Raw genomic sequence first — 17,371 nt, 5'->3', positions numbered from 1 at the left:
ACCTCAATTCTATACTGAAAAAGTGTGTGCGAGCAAGGAGGCCTACAAACCTGACTCAGTTACACCAGCTCTGTCAGAAGGAATGGGCCAAAATTCACCCAACTTGTGGGAAGCTTGTGGAAGGCTACCCGAAACATTTGACCCAAGATAAACAATTGAAAGGCAATGCTACCAAATACTAATTGACTGTATGTTAACTTCTGACCCACTGGAAATGTGATGAAAGAAATAAAAGCTGAAATAAATTATTCTCTCTACCATTATTCTGACATTTAACATTCTTAAAATAAAGTGGTGATCCTAACTGACCTAAGACAGTGGCGTTTTACTAGGATTAAATGTCAGGAATTGTGAAAAACTGAGTTTAAATGTATTTGGCTAAGGTGTATGCAAACGTCCAACTACAACTGTATGTGCCCTCTGTCCTCTCTGACCTTGTCGGTTATTTTTCCCATGTCCATTTGTCGTGTGAGTACCTAGGCGTTGGTGCAGCTATTATATGTGCTTTATATACTGTGTATTATGGGTATCGTCCCGTGTTGTTCAACGAGGTTTACCCTCGCTCTTTTGTTTGGGTACAGCCCAGTGTTTTGTATACGTGTTTGTTTTGAGTGTATTTTAAAACCCCTGTTGTGTATTCCTGCTCCTATCTCCAAATCCTTTATACCAGCGTGACAACCCACACAGACAGTGTGGTGAAGAAGGCGCAACAGCGCCTCTTCAATCTCAGGAGCCTGAAGAAATGTGGCTTGTCACCTAAAACCCTCACAAACTTTTACAGATGCACATTTGAGAGCATCCTGTCGGGCTGTATTACAACCTGGTACGGGACCTGCACCGCCCACAACCGCAAGGCTCTCCAGAGGGTGGTGCGGTCTGCACAATCACCGGGGGCAAACAACCTGCCCTCCAGTTCACCTACAGCACCCGATGTCACAGAAAGGCCAAAAAGATCATCAAGAACAACAACCACCCGAGCCACTCCCTGTTCACCCTGCTACGAAGTCAGTACAGGTGCAGCAAAGCTGGGACCGAGAGACTGAAAAACAGCTTCTATCTCAAGGCCATCACACTGTTAAACAGCCATCACTAACACAGAGAGGCTGCTGCCTACATAAAGACTTGAAATCATTGGCCACTTTAAAAAATTGATCACTAGTCACTTTCATAATGCCACTTCAATAATGTTTACATATCTTGCATTACTCATCTCATATGTATATACTGTATTTTATACCATCTATTGCATCTTAGCCTATGCCGCTCAGTCATCGCTCATCCATATATTTATATGTATACATTCTTATTCCATCCTTTTACTTAGGTTTGGGTGTATTAGGTAGTTTTTGTGGAATTGTTAGATTACTTGTTAGATATTACTGCACTGTCGGAACTAGAAGCACAAGCATTTTGTTGCACTCGCAATAACATCTGCACCATGTGTACTGTATGTGACCAATACAATTTGATTTGATTTGAGCTGCTGGTGTTCTCAGTGCAACACACCCGTCTGCAAAGAGCACCGTCACATGCTTAGTCATGCTTACATGACTAAGACTCTCCTGTGAAGATCTGAAGGATCAGGTTGCAGCGGTTGCACTTTATGGCCGTCGTAAAATACGCTGCCTCTATGCTCTGTAGTGTTCGAGATTGGAATATAACGGTGGAACACAGAGAGACACTTTGACATTAAAAGGTTGAATAATTTAACAGTATTTCTGTATTCCAAGCAGTTGAAATGGACCGTGGTTAAGGGACAGTCATGTCCAGTTTGTTTCATTTGGTGACCTCATGAAGGACAGGAGACACACTTTACTGTTTCTTTGTTTGTATACGCTTCTCAATTATGGTGTTTACATCTGAATGTTGTATAAAATAAATGATTGAGTATAGAAATACTTTTGAAAAGATGAAATGTGATGTTAGCCTTCTAAATGAGAGTATGGGTTACCATATAACGTTTTAACTAGCCAGTGGCCACGTCTCCGTGAGAACAGACATTATACCCAAACGTTATGAAACCGCCCTCCAAGGCGAGTGCTTATAAAGGACTCCCAACAAAATAAACATTAGATCAGAAAACCAGTAGCTGTCGCTACATGTTGAAATGCTTGGCAACTCTACCAAAGGACAAGATCAGAGAATGTTTCATCCCCATTCTGAAATAGTTAAGAAATCTACAAACTAAAGACCAATTATTCAGGCTGCAGCTGTTAAATACTTTAGTCTGGTAAACGCATCCGTCCTAAGAACATTTCCGAATGGTACTCTGAAGTACCCATTATAACAACCTACAACAGACTTTGATCTCTGATGGACAAACCAGAGGCTTTCTGTCGACTGACTATCCAGCATACGGACGCAGAGAGGGAGAGCAAAGGCATACACTCGTAAACATGTCAATTGCAATTTCTTTTCGAATGAGTGGTTGTTCATGTTCAAAGTATTAGCAATTTCTATGAGTGTAGTTACCAGCTCTGAGTTTCCCGCTCTTGAGCTGTCCCCACCCCTTTCCCTTGTCTACCAAGCCATCATATCGGTTTCGTCCACTAGGGACTTTTTATTTGTATAACATAGTAACCAATGTATGACCTATTGTGTGTGTGTGTTTATGTAATTCTGAGATTGATTAAGTTAGTAAATAAATAACTAAGCCAATTTGTATATCGCTGATTCATGATCTATGCTAGGGTTCGTGCAGATATCCAAGGGTTTGCGACATTCAGAATATGACTGATGAGGTAATAATACATGAATAAGTGACTGTAATCGATAAGATATGAAAATATCTGAAGAGTGAATTTGGGAAATAGAGACTCTTTAAACATTTTCCCGTGGTGCTCCAACTTCCTAGTTAATTAAAGTTACATGATTAGTTTAATCGCATAATTCAATTGCAAATAGAGAATTGATTTGATAACATACAGTCCTTCACATTTAATGACAGCAAATGCTACAACAACACAGCATAAGTAAGCATCACACACACACGCACACTTTGTTCCGTCTAGTGTTCATGCTTTCTAAATTCACAATTGTTAATGTTGTCGTTTATATTGATGATGAATTTTGGATTTTCAAATACATTTTTAGAAATATAATAAATCATGCTTAAGGTGGTTTTATTTTGTTCTTCACACTAAAAGGTTGAATGTGAAACTTATGAAAAGGTTGAAGAAAAATATGCTAATATTTTAAATAGTTATAGTTATCATTGAAATGTATATCAAACTGTTGAAGAGTGACAAAAAAAATGTCAAACAATAAAATAATTATTGAAAGGTGCGAATCATCACTCAAAATAATTATGTTCCACAAAATGGATAATATTTTAGACCCATATAAATAAAACACAGATATTACATTATCGGGTCATTTTGACCCATGTAAATAAAACACAGATATTACATTATCGGGTCATTTTGACCCATGTAAATAAAACACAGATATTACATTATCGGGTCATTTTGACCCATGTAAATAAAACACAGATATTACATTATCGGGTCATTTTGACCCATGTAAATAAAACACAGATATTACATTATCGGGTCATTTTGACCCATGTAAATAAAACACAGATATTACATTATCGGGTCATTTTGACCCGGCATATGAATTCTTGGGCCGCCATGTTTCCAATTCATCCTACGGTTAAAGCTTATTTATGAGAGTCACTATAAAGTGTTACCAAATAACTGAATTGTATCATCAACTCCTATAGGTACTGGTTGAGTAGACCTGGGGGAGGAAGAGAGCCAGATTACTGGAAGTTAGACAACCCTTTTGGGGAGGACTGTGGACACATTGACACCATAGAGAGAGAGAGAGAGCTTAACTCCTGGCAGGATGGATCATGTGACTATTTTAAACTCCCACAAACTTTTATACAGTCTCCAATTTCATCCTAATGTAAATATCCCACCAATATTTTCAACTATTTTGACACAGCAATTATTCTAGCCTTTGTATTGCATCCATGTGTATGTATTTACATATTTTTTACTGCTATTCCAAATGGGCTGGATTCTTGAACTTGAGAACATTTCATAAATCATGCATTGATATCATATGTGTTTATCTCAGGTTAGGATTGGTTCTGTCCTAGGTCTAAGACACCAGTGACTTAAAATCTCCCAGCAAATGGTAGACCACAATAAAGGTGACAGATATCGTTATTTATAACCATTTTATTTCATCATAAAGAATCAAACTCTAGTGCTCACAGTCATCCCAGTCACCATAGGAGTTTAAAAGTTATAAGGCTAAAGCACAATGGTAATGCAAAATATATGCTAAAAATCAAAGTGAGCTCTCTTTATACATGTAAACCTATAAAAACAATGGTACTTTATGAAGATATCCTGTTGTTATCTTGTTGCGTACCAACAGACATGTTTGAGAGGAAAAAGGGGAACTTATTTGTTCACAGTCATATGGTAAGAAGTGAGGTCACTTGTATTCAAGAGCCAATCGTTACTCCTGTTTGGGTTTACGCTTCCTGCATAGTCTGAGGCACAGGAAGTAGATTGAACCCACAGTAATGGCTACCAGCACAAACAAAACAGCCAGTAGGAATCCAATCACATCCAGTGAATGATAGGAGTACCAGGGCATCTTGTAAGACTCTGTTCGCAGGTGGGCGGCCCCTTTGTGTCTCATGACAAATTCAATCCAGAAGAGGGCGGTGTCCAGAGGATGCATGGGCTTGTCCCGGTGCAGGCTTGAGAGCCGCTCCATACTGGTCCTGTAGGACGGATTGTGGAGGACTTCCTGTACAGCCTCCAAGAAGCTCTGGCTGGAGATCTTGGTGACTTCAAGCACCTTGGCCGCTCCACGCACCTCCAGGCGTAAGACGTTCTCGAACTGGTCGAAGAGCAGCGGAAGCCCCACTAACGGCACCCCGTGGTACATGGCTTCGTAAAGGCCATTGGTGCCACCGTGGGCCACAAAGGCCTTGACCTTGGGGTGGCCCAGGAGGTCGTTTTGGGGCATCCAATTGACCAGCAGGGTGTTGTTGCCCAGGCCGATGGGTTGCTTGCCCATGTGCCTCCAGATGACCTTCTGGGGAAGTTGGGCAAAAGCGGCAGCGATCTCCGAGGTGATCTCCACGGGCAAGCCTTTGACAAGAGTTCCCAGTGACATCAAGATAACCCCGTGTTCTCCCGAGCTCTGGACAAACTCCTCCAGCTCTGTCGGTAGAGGTTTAGAGGGTTTACATTGGAAGCCTCCAATGTAGACAATGTTGGGCATGGTGGGCCGGGGGAACTCGAACACAAAGTCCACCCGCATGAGCCAGAGGTCCGTCCCCTGCAGAAGGTGGTAGAAGTTTGTACCTGGCTCAAAGTAATTCTTCACCAGCCTATCGTAGTGTGGGCTGATCACGAACATATCAATGATCATGTTGAGGAGGTAGATGAACACATTCCCAACTCTCTGGCCGAAGGTCATTTTGTCCGAAGTGGCATATCCAGCGGTGGGGACATAGGACATGGGCGAGGGGGCCACCACGAAATGCCCCTCTCCGCTGGTGATCCAGCGAACATTGAAGACAGTGGGTAGCCCAAGCTTATGGGCGACCAGGACCCCGACGGGCAGCCCCGGGTCCAAGAGTACCACGTCGTACTGGCTATCCCTCAGGCTCTGCATCAAAGCCTTGTTCTCAAACATCTCCACCACAAACTGACTGGCCTGCTGGTGCATTCCTGACAACGCCGACAGCATGTACGAGTAGAAGGACACAAAAGCCAAAGGCGATGCACCTTCCCTTTGGATCTCCAGCATTTTGAGGAGGAAGGACGCAAAGAAGTCTTGTTTTTCAATGTCCATGCCCCCAGGCACAGTGATGGAGATAGAGCGGTAGTGGGGCGACGACTCCTTGATGTACCAACTGCTGGCCGAGCGCACCACAGTGACCTGGTGACCCCGGGCGTGAAGTCCCTCGATCAGGAGGTTCATGTTGACCCAGTGGCTGCCATCCAAGGGGAAGATGAGGATGTTGCCCCCAAGAGCCCCTGGAGGGCCACCGAGGAAGGCCACCGAAACCGCAAGGACGAAACCGGTCACCCCGTTCAGGCCACTCATTGTTCTACTCTGGGAAGAATGAGGGGAATGATGTCAGAATGTATTAGGTTTATTGCATGAAATTAGTCCCTTTTGGGTAGTACAACTTTGTGAAAAAAGTATACTTTTTATTTCACATAATTTTAACATTATGTCAGAAAGAGCACATGTTCAACTTAATGAAAAAAACTTTTCACATCTTAAAAAATAAAAATAAAACACCATATTATCGAAAAAGTTAAGTTCACATAACAGTGTTGACCTTCAAATGAGGGACAGGTTTTTGTTTTTTTTACCTTAAAAATAATCACTATGTCAAAGCAACAAAATAAGTATAAAGTCATGGGGGGAGGGGCACAGAGGGACATGCCAAAATGTTGAACTTTGGCACTTCAGCAAGTCTTTATTCATGTTAAAAATCAGATTTATTGGATTTTACATGTGGTCTATATTAAAGGGCACTTCATTTAATATAGCAGGCTTTTAAGTGCAGAAATTATTATTTCATTTCATTTCATGACACAGTCATGGTCCATAAGTAATCCTTATACTGCTGATGGTAAAGCTACAATGCTCAGATTGGGGGAAAAACATGACTCTTTCTTGTAAAAAGAAAAGAAATAGAAGGGGGAAAAAAAGGTAGTTGGCAGAGAATGTTGCACTTAGTGATGTTCTCGTCTTACGCAACTAAGCAAAATACTGGAACTGTGGATTACACATTTCAGCCTTAGTAGGCTATGTACTTTTGTCAAGAGATGAACTGAGTTTAAAGTCCTGATGAAATGCATATTGTGGCTAATCTCCTATACAACCACACATTCCCTATTATCTAGGGCATACACTGCAGCAGAGGGGGGACTTAACACCAGCATGTGCATACAAGAGCATGGTCCCCAAGTGACCACTATGGTCGAGCACATATCCTCTTCACCAAAGTCCCATGGGGAGAAAGGGGTAAACCTCAACATTTAACTCAGAGAACTATGCATTTAAAAGACAACACTACCTATTCAAATGGTCCTGTAGCACATTAAAATAATACAGTAAATGTATAAAGAAGAGACAATCCAACAGTCCACAAATAGGAATTAAAAATACCTAAGTGTTCCAGTGGCTATATCAAATATCGTATGCAAAGATATTGAGTTATTGTCAAGATAAGAGAAGGAAGAGAACATTGTAGCCTACCTTATTTCACAAGCTCTGAGCAGCAGCGTACTTTGAGCCCCTTCTGATCCTTACTGGAGCTGGCAGTCTTGGTATGTGGTATAATGTGGGAGAGGTTAAAGTGAGGGGAGAAAAGAATGTCTATTCACAAGGGACAGCAGATTTGTGTTTGTGTGTGAGAGAGCGAGAGAGAGAGTGGGGGGGGGACAACTAGGCAGCCTCTCTTCCCCACTGCAACAACATTTCCATCCCTTCCTGACTCCACCCCCTCAATTTCCTTCCATGCACTGAACAATGTTTCCCACCTCAAGGTATATAAAAAACATAGCCTGCTGTGACTGAGATAAACTGCTAACAGGCATTCTCAGGGAAACAACATTCTATAACAAAGCAATAGAAATAATTGCTAAACATAATAAAGAGACATACAGTGGGGAGAACAAGTATTTGATACACTGCCGATTTTGCAGGTCTTCCTACTTACAAAGCATGTAGACGTCTGTCATTTTTATCATAGGTACACTTCAATTGTGAGAGACGGAATCTAAAACAAAAATCCAGAAAATCACATTGTATGATTTTTAAGTAATTAATTTGCATTTTATTGCATGACACAAGTATTTGATCACCTACCAACCAGTAAGAATTCCGGCTCTCACATCCTGTTCTCCACTCATTACCTGTATTAACTGCACCTGTTTGAACTTGTTACCTGTATAAAAGACACCTGTCCACACACTCAATCAAACAGACTCCAACCTCTCCACAATGGCCAAGACTAGAGAGCTGTGTAAGGACATCAGGGTTAAATTGTAGACCTGCACAAGGCTGGGATGGGCTACAGGACAAAAGGCAAGCAGCTTGGTGAGAAGGCAACAACTGTTGGCGCAATTATTAGAAAATGGAAGAAGTTCAAGATGAAGGTCAATCACCCTCGGTCTGGGGTTCCATGCAAGATCTAACCTCGTGGGGCATCAATGATCATGAGGAAGGTGAGCGATCAGCCCAGATCTACACGGCAGGACGTGGTCAATGACCTGAAGAGAGCTGGGACCTGGAGTGGCCTAGCCAGTCTACAGACCTGAACCCAATAGAAAATATTTGTAGGGAGCTGAAAGTCCTTATTGCCCAGCGACAGCCCCGAAACCTGAAGGATCTGGAGAAGGTCTGTATGGAGGAGTGGGACAAAATCCCTGCTGCAGTGTGTGCAAACCTGGTCAAGAACTACAGGAAACGTATGATCTCTGTAATTGCAAACAAAGGTTTCTGTACCAAATATTAAGTTCTGCTTTTCTGATGTATCAAATACTTATGTCATGCAATAAAATGCTAATTAATTACTTAAAAATCATACAATGGGATTTTCTGGATTTTTGTTTTCGATTCCATCTCTCACAGTTGAAGTGTACCTATGATAAAAATTACAGACCTCTACATGCTTTGTAAGTAGGAAAACCTGCAAAATCGGCAGTGTATCAAATACTTGTTCTCCCCACTGTATTTTACACACATCAGGAATAACCCTTGTACTAAGAATCTTTATTTACACAAGCTGGTGCATTGGGTGTGTGTCTGTGTTTGTGTGGGCATACAGTGTCAAAAATGCTTATTTCATTTAATCGCGGCCTTAGTTAACACAGGAGTTAATCATTGGACAAATGTTGAAATTGCAGAGTTGCATTTTTGTCGACGGTAAATCCACAATAGCATGTCATCTCATGGATACTTAGCGATTTTGGCAACTCTACTTCCCCAGAGACAGATGAACGGATTCCATTTTATGTGTGTGTCACGGCCGTCGTAAGAAGTGGACCAAAGTGCAGCGTGGTAAGCGTACATTTTCCTTTTATTTGTTAAATGTCGCCAACAAAACAACAAACGAAGAAACAACCGTGAAGCTTACAGGGCTAAGTGCCACTAACAAAGATAAGTACCCACACTGAAAGGAGGGAAAAAGGGCTACCTAAGTATGATTCGCAAGCAGAGACAACGATAGACAGCTGTCCCTGATTGAGAACCATACCCGGCCAAAACATAGAAATAAAGAAACATAGAAAATAAAACAAATGCCCACCCCACATCACACCCTGACCTAACCAAATAGAGAACTAAAACAGCTCTAAGGTCAGGGTGTGACACTATGTCCAGTATGAAGGAAGTTAGAGATAGTTTCACGAGCCAATGCTAACTAGCATTAGCGCAATGACTGGAAGTCTATATTGTGCTAACGCTAGCGCAATAAAAGTATCCCTTTAAAGATTGGCTTGCACTCTCGACAGTCCTAGCTAAATTGTTGCTTGAGAATTGTTGCTTGTTCCTTTTTTACCATTTTAAATTAAAAGAATCACAGTAAGTTACTTAAGTGTTACCCAGAAATGATTTGGTATTGAGTTAAGGGCTGCATTGAACCTTTAAGAATTTTAGTGAGGGCAATTGATTGATCTTGAGTGCTTTTTAGTATTTTTCTCAACTCTGATCTGATTGAATCAACCAAGACTACAACATTTCACAAACGACATACACAGATACACAAATGCACAGATCAGTGATCAGAAAAATACTAACACACTTGTGTGTCACTGAAAAAAACCTCTCAAGATCAATCAATAGGCCCCACTAAAGGGTGTTTTCACACATACAGTGCATTCGAAAGTATTCAGACACCTTGACTTTTTCCCAGTTTTGTTACATTACAGCCTTATTCTAAAATGTATTACATTTGTTTTTTCCCTCATCAACCTACACACAATACCCAATAATGACAAAGCAAAAATAGGTTTTTAGAAATGTTTGCAAATTGATATAAAAAACAACAACTGAAATGTCACATTTACATAAGTATCCAGACCCTATACTCAGGTACTTTGTTGAAGTACCTTTGCCAGTGATGACAGCCTGGAGTATTCTTGGGTATGACGCTATAAGCTTGGCACACCTGTATTTGGGGAGTTTCTCCCATTCTTCTCTGCAGATCCTCTCAAGCACTGTCAGGTTGGATGGGCAGTGTCGCTGCAGAGCTATTTTCAGGTCTCTCCAGACATGTTCGATCGGGTTCAAGTCCGGGCTCTAGCTGGGCCACTCAAGGACATTCAGAGACTTGTCTCGAAGCCACTCCTGCATTGTCTTGGCTGTGTGCTTAGGGTCATTTTCCTGCTGGAAGGTGAACCTTCGCCCCAGTCGGAGGTCCTGAGCTCTCTGGAGCAGGTTTTCATCAAAGATCTCTCTGTACTTTGCTCCGTTCATCTTTCCCTCGAGCCTGACTAGTCTCCCAGTCCCAGCTGCTGAAAAACATCCCCACAACATGTAGCTGCCACCACCATGCTTCACCGTAGGGATGCTGCCAGGTTTCCTCCAGACGTGATGCTTGGCATTCAGGCCAAATAGTTCAATCTTGGTTTCATCAAACCAGAGAATCTTGTTTTGAATCTTGTCCTTTAGGTGCCTTTTGGTAAAGTCCAAGCAGGCTGTCACATGCCTTTTACTGAGGAGTTGCTTCCGTCTGGCCACTCTAACATAAAGCCTTCTCCCCTGATTTCTCAGTTTGGCCGGGCAGCCAGCTCTAGGAAGAGTCTTGGTGGTTCCAAACTTCTTCCATTTTAAGAATGATGGAGGCCGCTGTGTTCTTTGGGACCTTCACTACTGCAGAAATGTTTTGGTACCTTTCCACAGATCAATCCTTTCTCGGAGCTCTATGGACATTTCCTTCGACTCCATGGCTTGATTTTTGCTCTGACATGCACTGTCAATTGTGAGACCCTATATAGACAGGTGTATGCCTTTCCAAATCCTGTCCAATCAATTGAATTTACCACATGGGCTCCAATCAAGTTGTAGAAACATCTCAAGGATGATCAATGGAAACAATATGCACCTGAGCTGAATTTCGAGTCTCATAGCAAAGGGTCTGAATACCTATGTAAACAAGGAATTTCTGTTTTCTATATTTAATACATTTGCCAAAATTGCCTTGAAATTATGGGCTATTGTGTGTAGATTGATGAGGGAAAAAAATTCTTTAATCAATTTTAGAATAAGGCTGTAACATAAGAACATGTGGAAAAGGGGAAGGGGACTGAATCATTTCCGAATGCACTGTAGTTCTCATCAATAGTTAGAATCAGAGTTGTATTCTATTTTTATTTGGTCCGCTTGGTTTCACAATGTCACACGAACTAAAATGCCTAAACAAAACCACATGTCCATGCAAGTAATTTGTTTACTGGAAAAAAATGTTCACATTTAATCCATCTATGATTATCATGAAACATCACTGTGTGTCCCAAACTTTATTTTTGTTTGGTTTTGGTCTTCGAATAACATGCGGGAGGAAACAGATCAACAGCCGCTCTAACTGCAACGTGAATAGCCTATATTCAGTAAGCTATTCTATATACCCAGAATAGACCACATCTCCCACATCTCGGATGCGCTCATAAATATGCTGCTACTCGCATAATGTATCAGAGATATAAAGTTATGGTAAGTGTGCATTTCATCAAATGCTCGCCGTCAAACAACTAATAATATTGCGCGCCTCTGGTTCTTTCCTGTGTTTGGTCTGGACTGCGTTCTCATCTGCATTGAACCGCACCATGGAATCGGACCAAGACCAGTCTTTTTGAGCGAACCGTGGTGCGTTGTTTAGTACGCTCCCGAGTGTTCACACCAGTCCAAACTAACTAAACTAAGGGGGAAATGTGCCAGACATAGCAAAAACCACTCCAAGCCAATTTGGTGTGAAAGCCCTTTAACTCACGTGCGTGCATGCTTAAGTGTCTCATTATGTCATATTTTGTGTGAACACTCTGTAATCTTGGTTAATTAAATCAGAATAAATAAAAACTACTTGTGTTGTGTGTCACTGAAAAAGCACTCAAGATCAATCAATTGCCCTCACAAAAATGTTACCCAATTGTGCCCAGTGGGAAGGGGGAAATGAAAACTGTTATTGTCAGAGAAGTTTGGAACTCTCTTTCTTATTGGTCTTTTAACTAATTTACTGCCAGATGTAACCAGGCAGGCCAAAACTCCATACTACCTAAATAGGCTGTAATTTCAGGCTGCCTTTTTAATCAGCTCTTACAATTTTTCGTAATTTCACAGTATTATTTCAACCTCATAGTGTGAAGATATATACTGAGTGTACAAAACATTAGGAACACCTTCCTAATATTGAGTTGCACCCCCTTTTGCCATCAGAACAGCCTCAATTCATTGGGGCATGGACTCTACAAGGTGTCGAAATCGTTCCACAGGGATGCTGACCCAAATGTTGACTCAGTTATGTCAAGTTGGCTGGATGGCCTTTGGGTGGTGGACCATTCTTTATACAGACGGGAAACTGTTGAGCGTGAAAAACCCAGCAGCGTTGCAGATCTTGACACACTCAAACCGGTGCACCTGGCACCTACTACCATACACTGTTCAAAGGCACTGAAATATTTTGTCTTGCCCATTCACCCTCTGATTTGCACACATCCACAATCAATGTCTCAATTATCTCAAGGCTTGAAAATCCTTATTCAACCTGTCTTCTCCCCTTCATCTACACCGACTGAAGTGGATTTAACAAGTGACGTCAATAAGGGATCATAGCTTTCACCTGGATTTACCTGGTCAGTCTATGTCATGGAAAGAGCAGGTGTTCTTAATGTTTATACACCCAGTGTATATAAATCACAAGAAAATCCTGTTTTTGTCTGCACTGGACTTTAAACCAACTCAAAAGTGCAAGCCAATGTTTAACCATGAGATAACATGCTACTGTGGATTTTACCTTCGACAACAACGCAGTTCTGCAATGACGTCAACTTTTGTCAAATGATTAACACCTGTGTTAACTAAGGCCTGTGATTCAGTTAAAGAAGCATTGTCGACATTGTACTTGATTTCTAAAGGTCATTTGCGTTTGAGCCGGCACACGTAGAGTTTACCACGAATGTGCTCCAAGAACAACAGGGAAATTCCCTTTAAAGACCCACTGTCGACAATACTCCTTTGATTGAATCCTAGATGAAATCAACATAATCGAACTTGACAAAATATGAATAATATATTCCATTTAGCAGACTCACTTTGGGGATGTGAGTGCATACAAAAAAATGTTTTCCCTCTTTGCTGGTTCAGCTCTTCTCGTTCTCTACTAAGAGACATAGTGCATAAGAGGCCAGGCGGCCAGGCATCCTTCCTGTTTCAGTGAGACTCATGTGCCATTAATAAGGAAGCTGCTTTCATAACACCCCCTCGCTCTCCTTGCATAAGTGTTAATAGTCAAACGCTTAGTCAACCATGAATCCACCCCTAACCTCCCAATCCCCAAGTATCACGAGTGTGTGACAGCATGAGACAGGGGTGCCGCATTGAGAACCTATAGCAGATACGTATGTCTCCTCTCTAGTTGTTTTTCTGTGGCTTTGCGGACAGTTTCTGATCATGTTTCTCTGAAGCTGTAAGAAAGAGCTTTGTATTGAAACGCATCAGCTTTGAATAACAGGGCACCATGAATTGGAAAGAATACATCTAGTTGTAGTCCTGTTTTGGGGTGTTGCTATCTTTGACATTTTTGGAAGACTACAGCAACAGCTCCAGCATGTTAACCAGAATGGCATATCTTCATGCTGTGGGTTTGGCCCTTCTAGCTCTGGCAGGCTGGTTGTCCCTTTGTGCTGCTGATGTGGGGGACTTCGCCCCATGTCTGAACTTCTTCTACAGGTCGTGGCCCCCCAAGGGTCTGTCAGGGACCCCCATCTGTCAGCGCTATGGGAACCAGTACCACTTCGCCTCGCTGTACAGCCGCCCACGACGCTCGCCAAGGTTCTCTGCCTACATGTTCAGCCCGCCAGAAGGGAAAAGGCCCCCAGCAAACTGGATGTTTGAGCCACAGGTAACAAATTACTTAAAGGGAAAGTTAAGTATTTTAAAACTTGATGTTAGATGTTTCCTTACCCTGAAAGTAGTCTATCACCGTTAAGTATGTAAAACCAAATAATTGAGCAGATATCATTTGATTGGGCCATGGCATTTTGGAAAATACACAGTTGCTCCTATCACTCCTATTGATTTTTAGCTAGCAGTGCCAAAAGTTTGCTGATGTTTGTAGTGGCTGTTAAAAGTTAAAGGGATACTCCAGGATTTTGGCAATGAGGCCCTTTATTTATTTCCCCAGAGTCAGATAAACTCGTGAATACCATTTGTATGTCTCTGTGTCCAGTATGAAGAAAGTTAAGAGTTTCGCGAGCCAATGCTAACTAGCGTTAGAGCAATGACTGGAAGTATATGGGCATCTGCTACCATATCTGACTTCCAGTCACTGCGCTAGTTAATATTGGCTCGCAAAACTACCTCTAACTTCCTTCATAATGGACACAGATACATAAAATGGTATCCACAAGTTCATCTGACTCTAGCGAAGTACATAAATGGCCTGATTGCCAAAATCCCAAGTATCTCTTTAAATTGTAAAATTCTGAACTTCCCTTTTGAAGGGACATTACACCCCATAATCAAACTTTGTTAGGGGTTTTCAGACTACAAAGTATTCTATTGACAAGATGAATCCATGTCCCAAGCCATCTGTTTTGTAGATCCAGCTATACTCTATAATCTAAAATTAATTGAACAGGTAAACACCAGATAATTTCCAGATTTTCAAATATTTACATTAGACTACTTTGGAGTTATAAAAACTTCAGACAAAATTAGATTTTAGAGTGTAATATCCCTTTAATGAAATTGGGAATCAGAGGGTGATTAAACAGGAATTACAATCTACTGGTTTATGCATTACACTGAATTTTGAAAATAAGAAATTGTTATGCTATTTGTAAATAACAAGCATGACTGGAGTGTTCTGTACTAGATTTAAAAAGAGGAAATGCTCATTTTAAAAAATGAGAACAGACACATTTGTGGTTGGCACAGAGCCTCATCATCTGCAGACAATTATGTTTATCAGTTCACTGAAGCCAAAATGTACTGTGCCATGGTTTGTCTTGTTGGGAAAGCCCCCACTTACTGCAACATTCAACACAAGATAGCTTCTTAAAAAACTCCCATTTTCTAACCCTTAACGCTTTGTTGACCCTCAACATTTCCCCTTTCCAGTTAGCCAACGCCACAGCGGATGGCAACATGACCCCCTTCCCACTAGGTGAGCTGGACCCGAATGTGGTGAACAGCCAGGCCGTCCAGCTGGACTATACCAACTCCTCCTACACTCGGGGGCACCTCAACCCCAGCCTTCACCACCGGACCCAGGAGGACCGCTTGTCCACCTTCACCCTGACCAACGTGGTCCCTCAGAAGGTTGGCTCCAACAACGGGCCCTGGGAGACACTGGAGAACCAGGTCAACCACACTCTCGGCTCCTACTGCCTCGGTGTGGCCTACGTTGTGACGGGGGTTATTCCCTACCTGGACAACAAGCACTGGATCAAGGGTCATCGAGTGGCAGTGCCGGAGTACATGTGGTCAGCCTACTGTTGCCCTAAGTACAACAAGAGTCTACTTAACAAGGTTAATCTTAGCAAGGTTTTCCCCACGTATGCTGCTATTGGACGCAATGACCCAAACAGCACAGAAGAGATTGTGCCCATTGACAAAAGCAGTCACAAATGTTTCTGGGGTTACGATGTAAGGCGTATGCCTCTGGATACGTTGGAGATGTACCTGAAGGAGCGATTTGGGACCGTCATCAGTGTGTTTTATGAACAATGCTCTGGGGTAAAATGACCATATCTACCATATGCATATCTAATAGATTATCAAGTTCATGTAATGGATCATGTGTGCATAGACAGCAAAATCACATTTTTTTCAATTAATTTGGCACTAATATCAAGTAGTATGTCCTCAATTTTAGCACACGTGCTCTTAAAATTGTCTAGATTGCTCAACAGTCTAGGTAAGAAGTAAATCACGGATATCAAAAATATGGTAAAACTTTATATATAACAGTGTCAAAATAATGTAATACGCATGAAATGTGTCCCAAATGTCATAATAAAATGTCACTGAATGTCAAACTACAAGAGTCTCATTTTGAAGCATTGGAAACAGTTATGACATACACTCAGTTGCCAGTTAATTAGGCACACCCATCTAGTATCAGATTGGATGCCCATTTTCCTCCAGAAAAGCAGGAACTCTTCAGGGCATGGATTCTACAAGGTGTGGCGTTCAAATATTGCTCAATTGGTATCAATTGGTACAAGCCTGTACCGTTGACACCAGGCAGGATGGGGCCATGGACTCATGCTGCTTACGCCAAATCCTAACTCTGCCATGAGCATGACGCAACCGGAACCGGGATTCGTCGGACCAGGCAATATTTTTCCACACCTCAATTGTCCAGGGTTGGTGATTGCGTGCCCACTGGAGCCGCTTCTTCTTAATTTTAGCTGATAGGAGTGGAACCCGGTGTGGTCATCTGATGCAATAGCCCACCCAGTGACAACGACAGACAAGTTGTGCATTCCGAGATGCTGTTCTGCACATTCGACTTCTGCGATCAGAATATGAAGATCGCATTGGAAAGACGGGTCTAGATGCACAAAAGTCGCATTGTGGTCTGATTGAGTTCAGATCTGGCTGAACACTTCAAGTGGTGGTCAGGGATGTATTGTGTGCGGATTTCTTCTCAGTCAGGTTACCGAAAGCGCATATACAGTGGGCGACGTCATCAGCACTTCTTCCACAAATCTCCAGAAAACTTGTGTTTTGGGACTGAGAGGCACCTTATCATTATACAGTTGGAGGAAATACATTCCTAGAGTGTGAGGAAGGTGTTTGCTGGCCTCATAAATACTAGCCAGCTAGCTAATATTTCGAATTATTTTTTATTTTTTTTGGCTAGAGTTATGCTAACCCGTTTTCAATCTCTTTTTTCAATTTATTTTATAAACGTGCAAACAATTCTAAAAACCTGTTTTAACTTTATCAGTATGAGGTATTGTGTGTAGATTGATGAGCAACATTTTTTATTTAATACATTTTAGAATAAGGCTGTAACGTAACAAAATGTGGGAAAAGTGAAGGTGTCTGAATACTTTCCGAATGTCTATGAGTGGCCCAGCCAAAACCCGGACTTCTACCCAATCAAACATCTCTGAAGAGACTTGAAAATAGCTGTGCAGCGACACTC

General features: G+C 41.8%; 1 protein-coding gene and 1 pseudogene across 1 annotated transcript; one reads left to right on the top strand and one right to left on the bottom strand.

The window, feature by feature from the left end:
- Positions 1–4,172: 4,172 nt before the first annotated feature.
- On the bottom strand, positions 4,173–7,433 carry LOC109865542 (UDP-glucuronosyltransferase 2A1 pseudogene; annotated as a pseudogene).
- A 5,419-nt stretch (positions 7,434–12,852) lies between these two features.
- Positions 12,853–16,253, top strand: LOC109865541 (endonuclease domain-containing 1 protein). The gene is made up of 2 exons (XM_020453808.2): positions 12,853–14,113; positions 15,334–16,253. Exons 1-2 carry the CDS (start codon positions 13,820–13,822, stop codon positions 15,958–15,960), a joined length of 921 nt encoding a protein of 306 aa, XP_020309397.1. The 5' UTR covers positions 12,853–13,819; the 3' UTR covers positions 15,961–16,253.
- The last annotated feature ends 1,118 nt before the right edge of the window (positions 16,254–17,371 follow it).

This window comes from Oncorhynchus kisutch, linkage group LG20, assembly GCF_002021735.2.
Source record: "Oncorhynchus kisutch isolate 150728-3 linkage group LG20, Okis_V2, whole genome shotgun sequence".
Lineage (NCBI taxonomy): Eukaryota > Metazoa > Chordata > Actinopteri > Salmoniformes > Salmonidae > Oncorhynchus > Oncorhynchus kisutch.
This window is presented reverse-complemented; position numbering and strand designations above follow the sequence as displayed.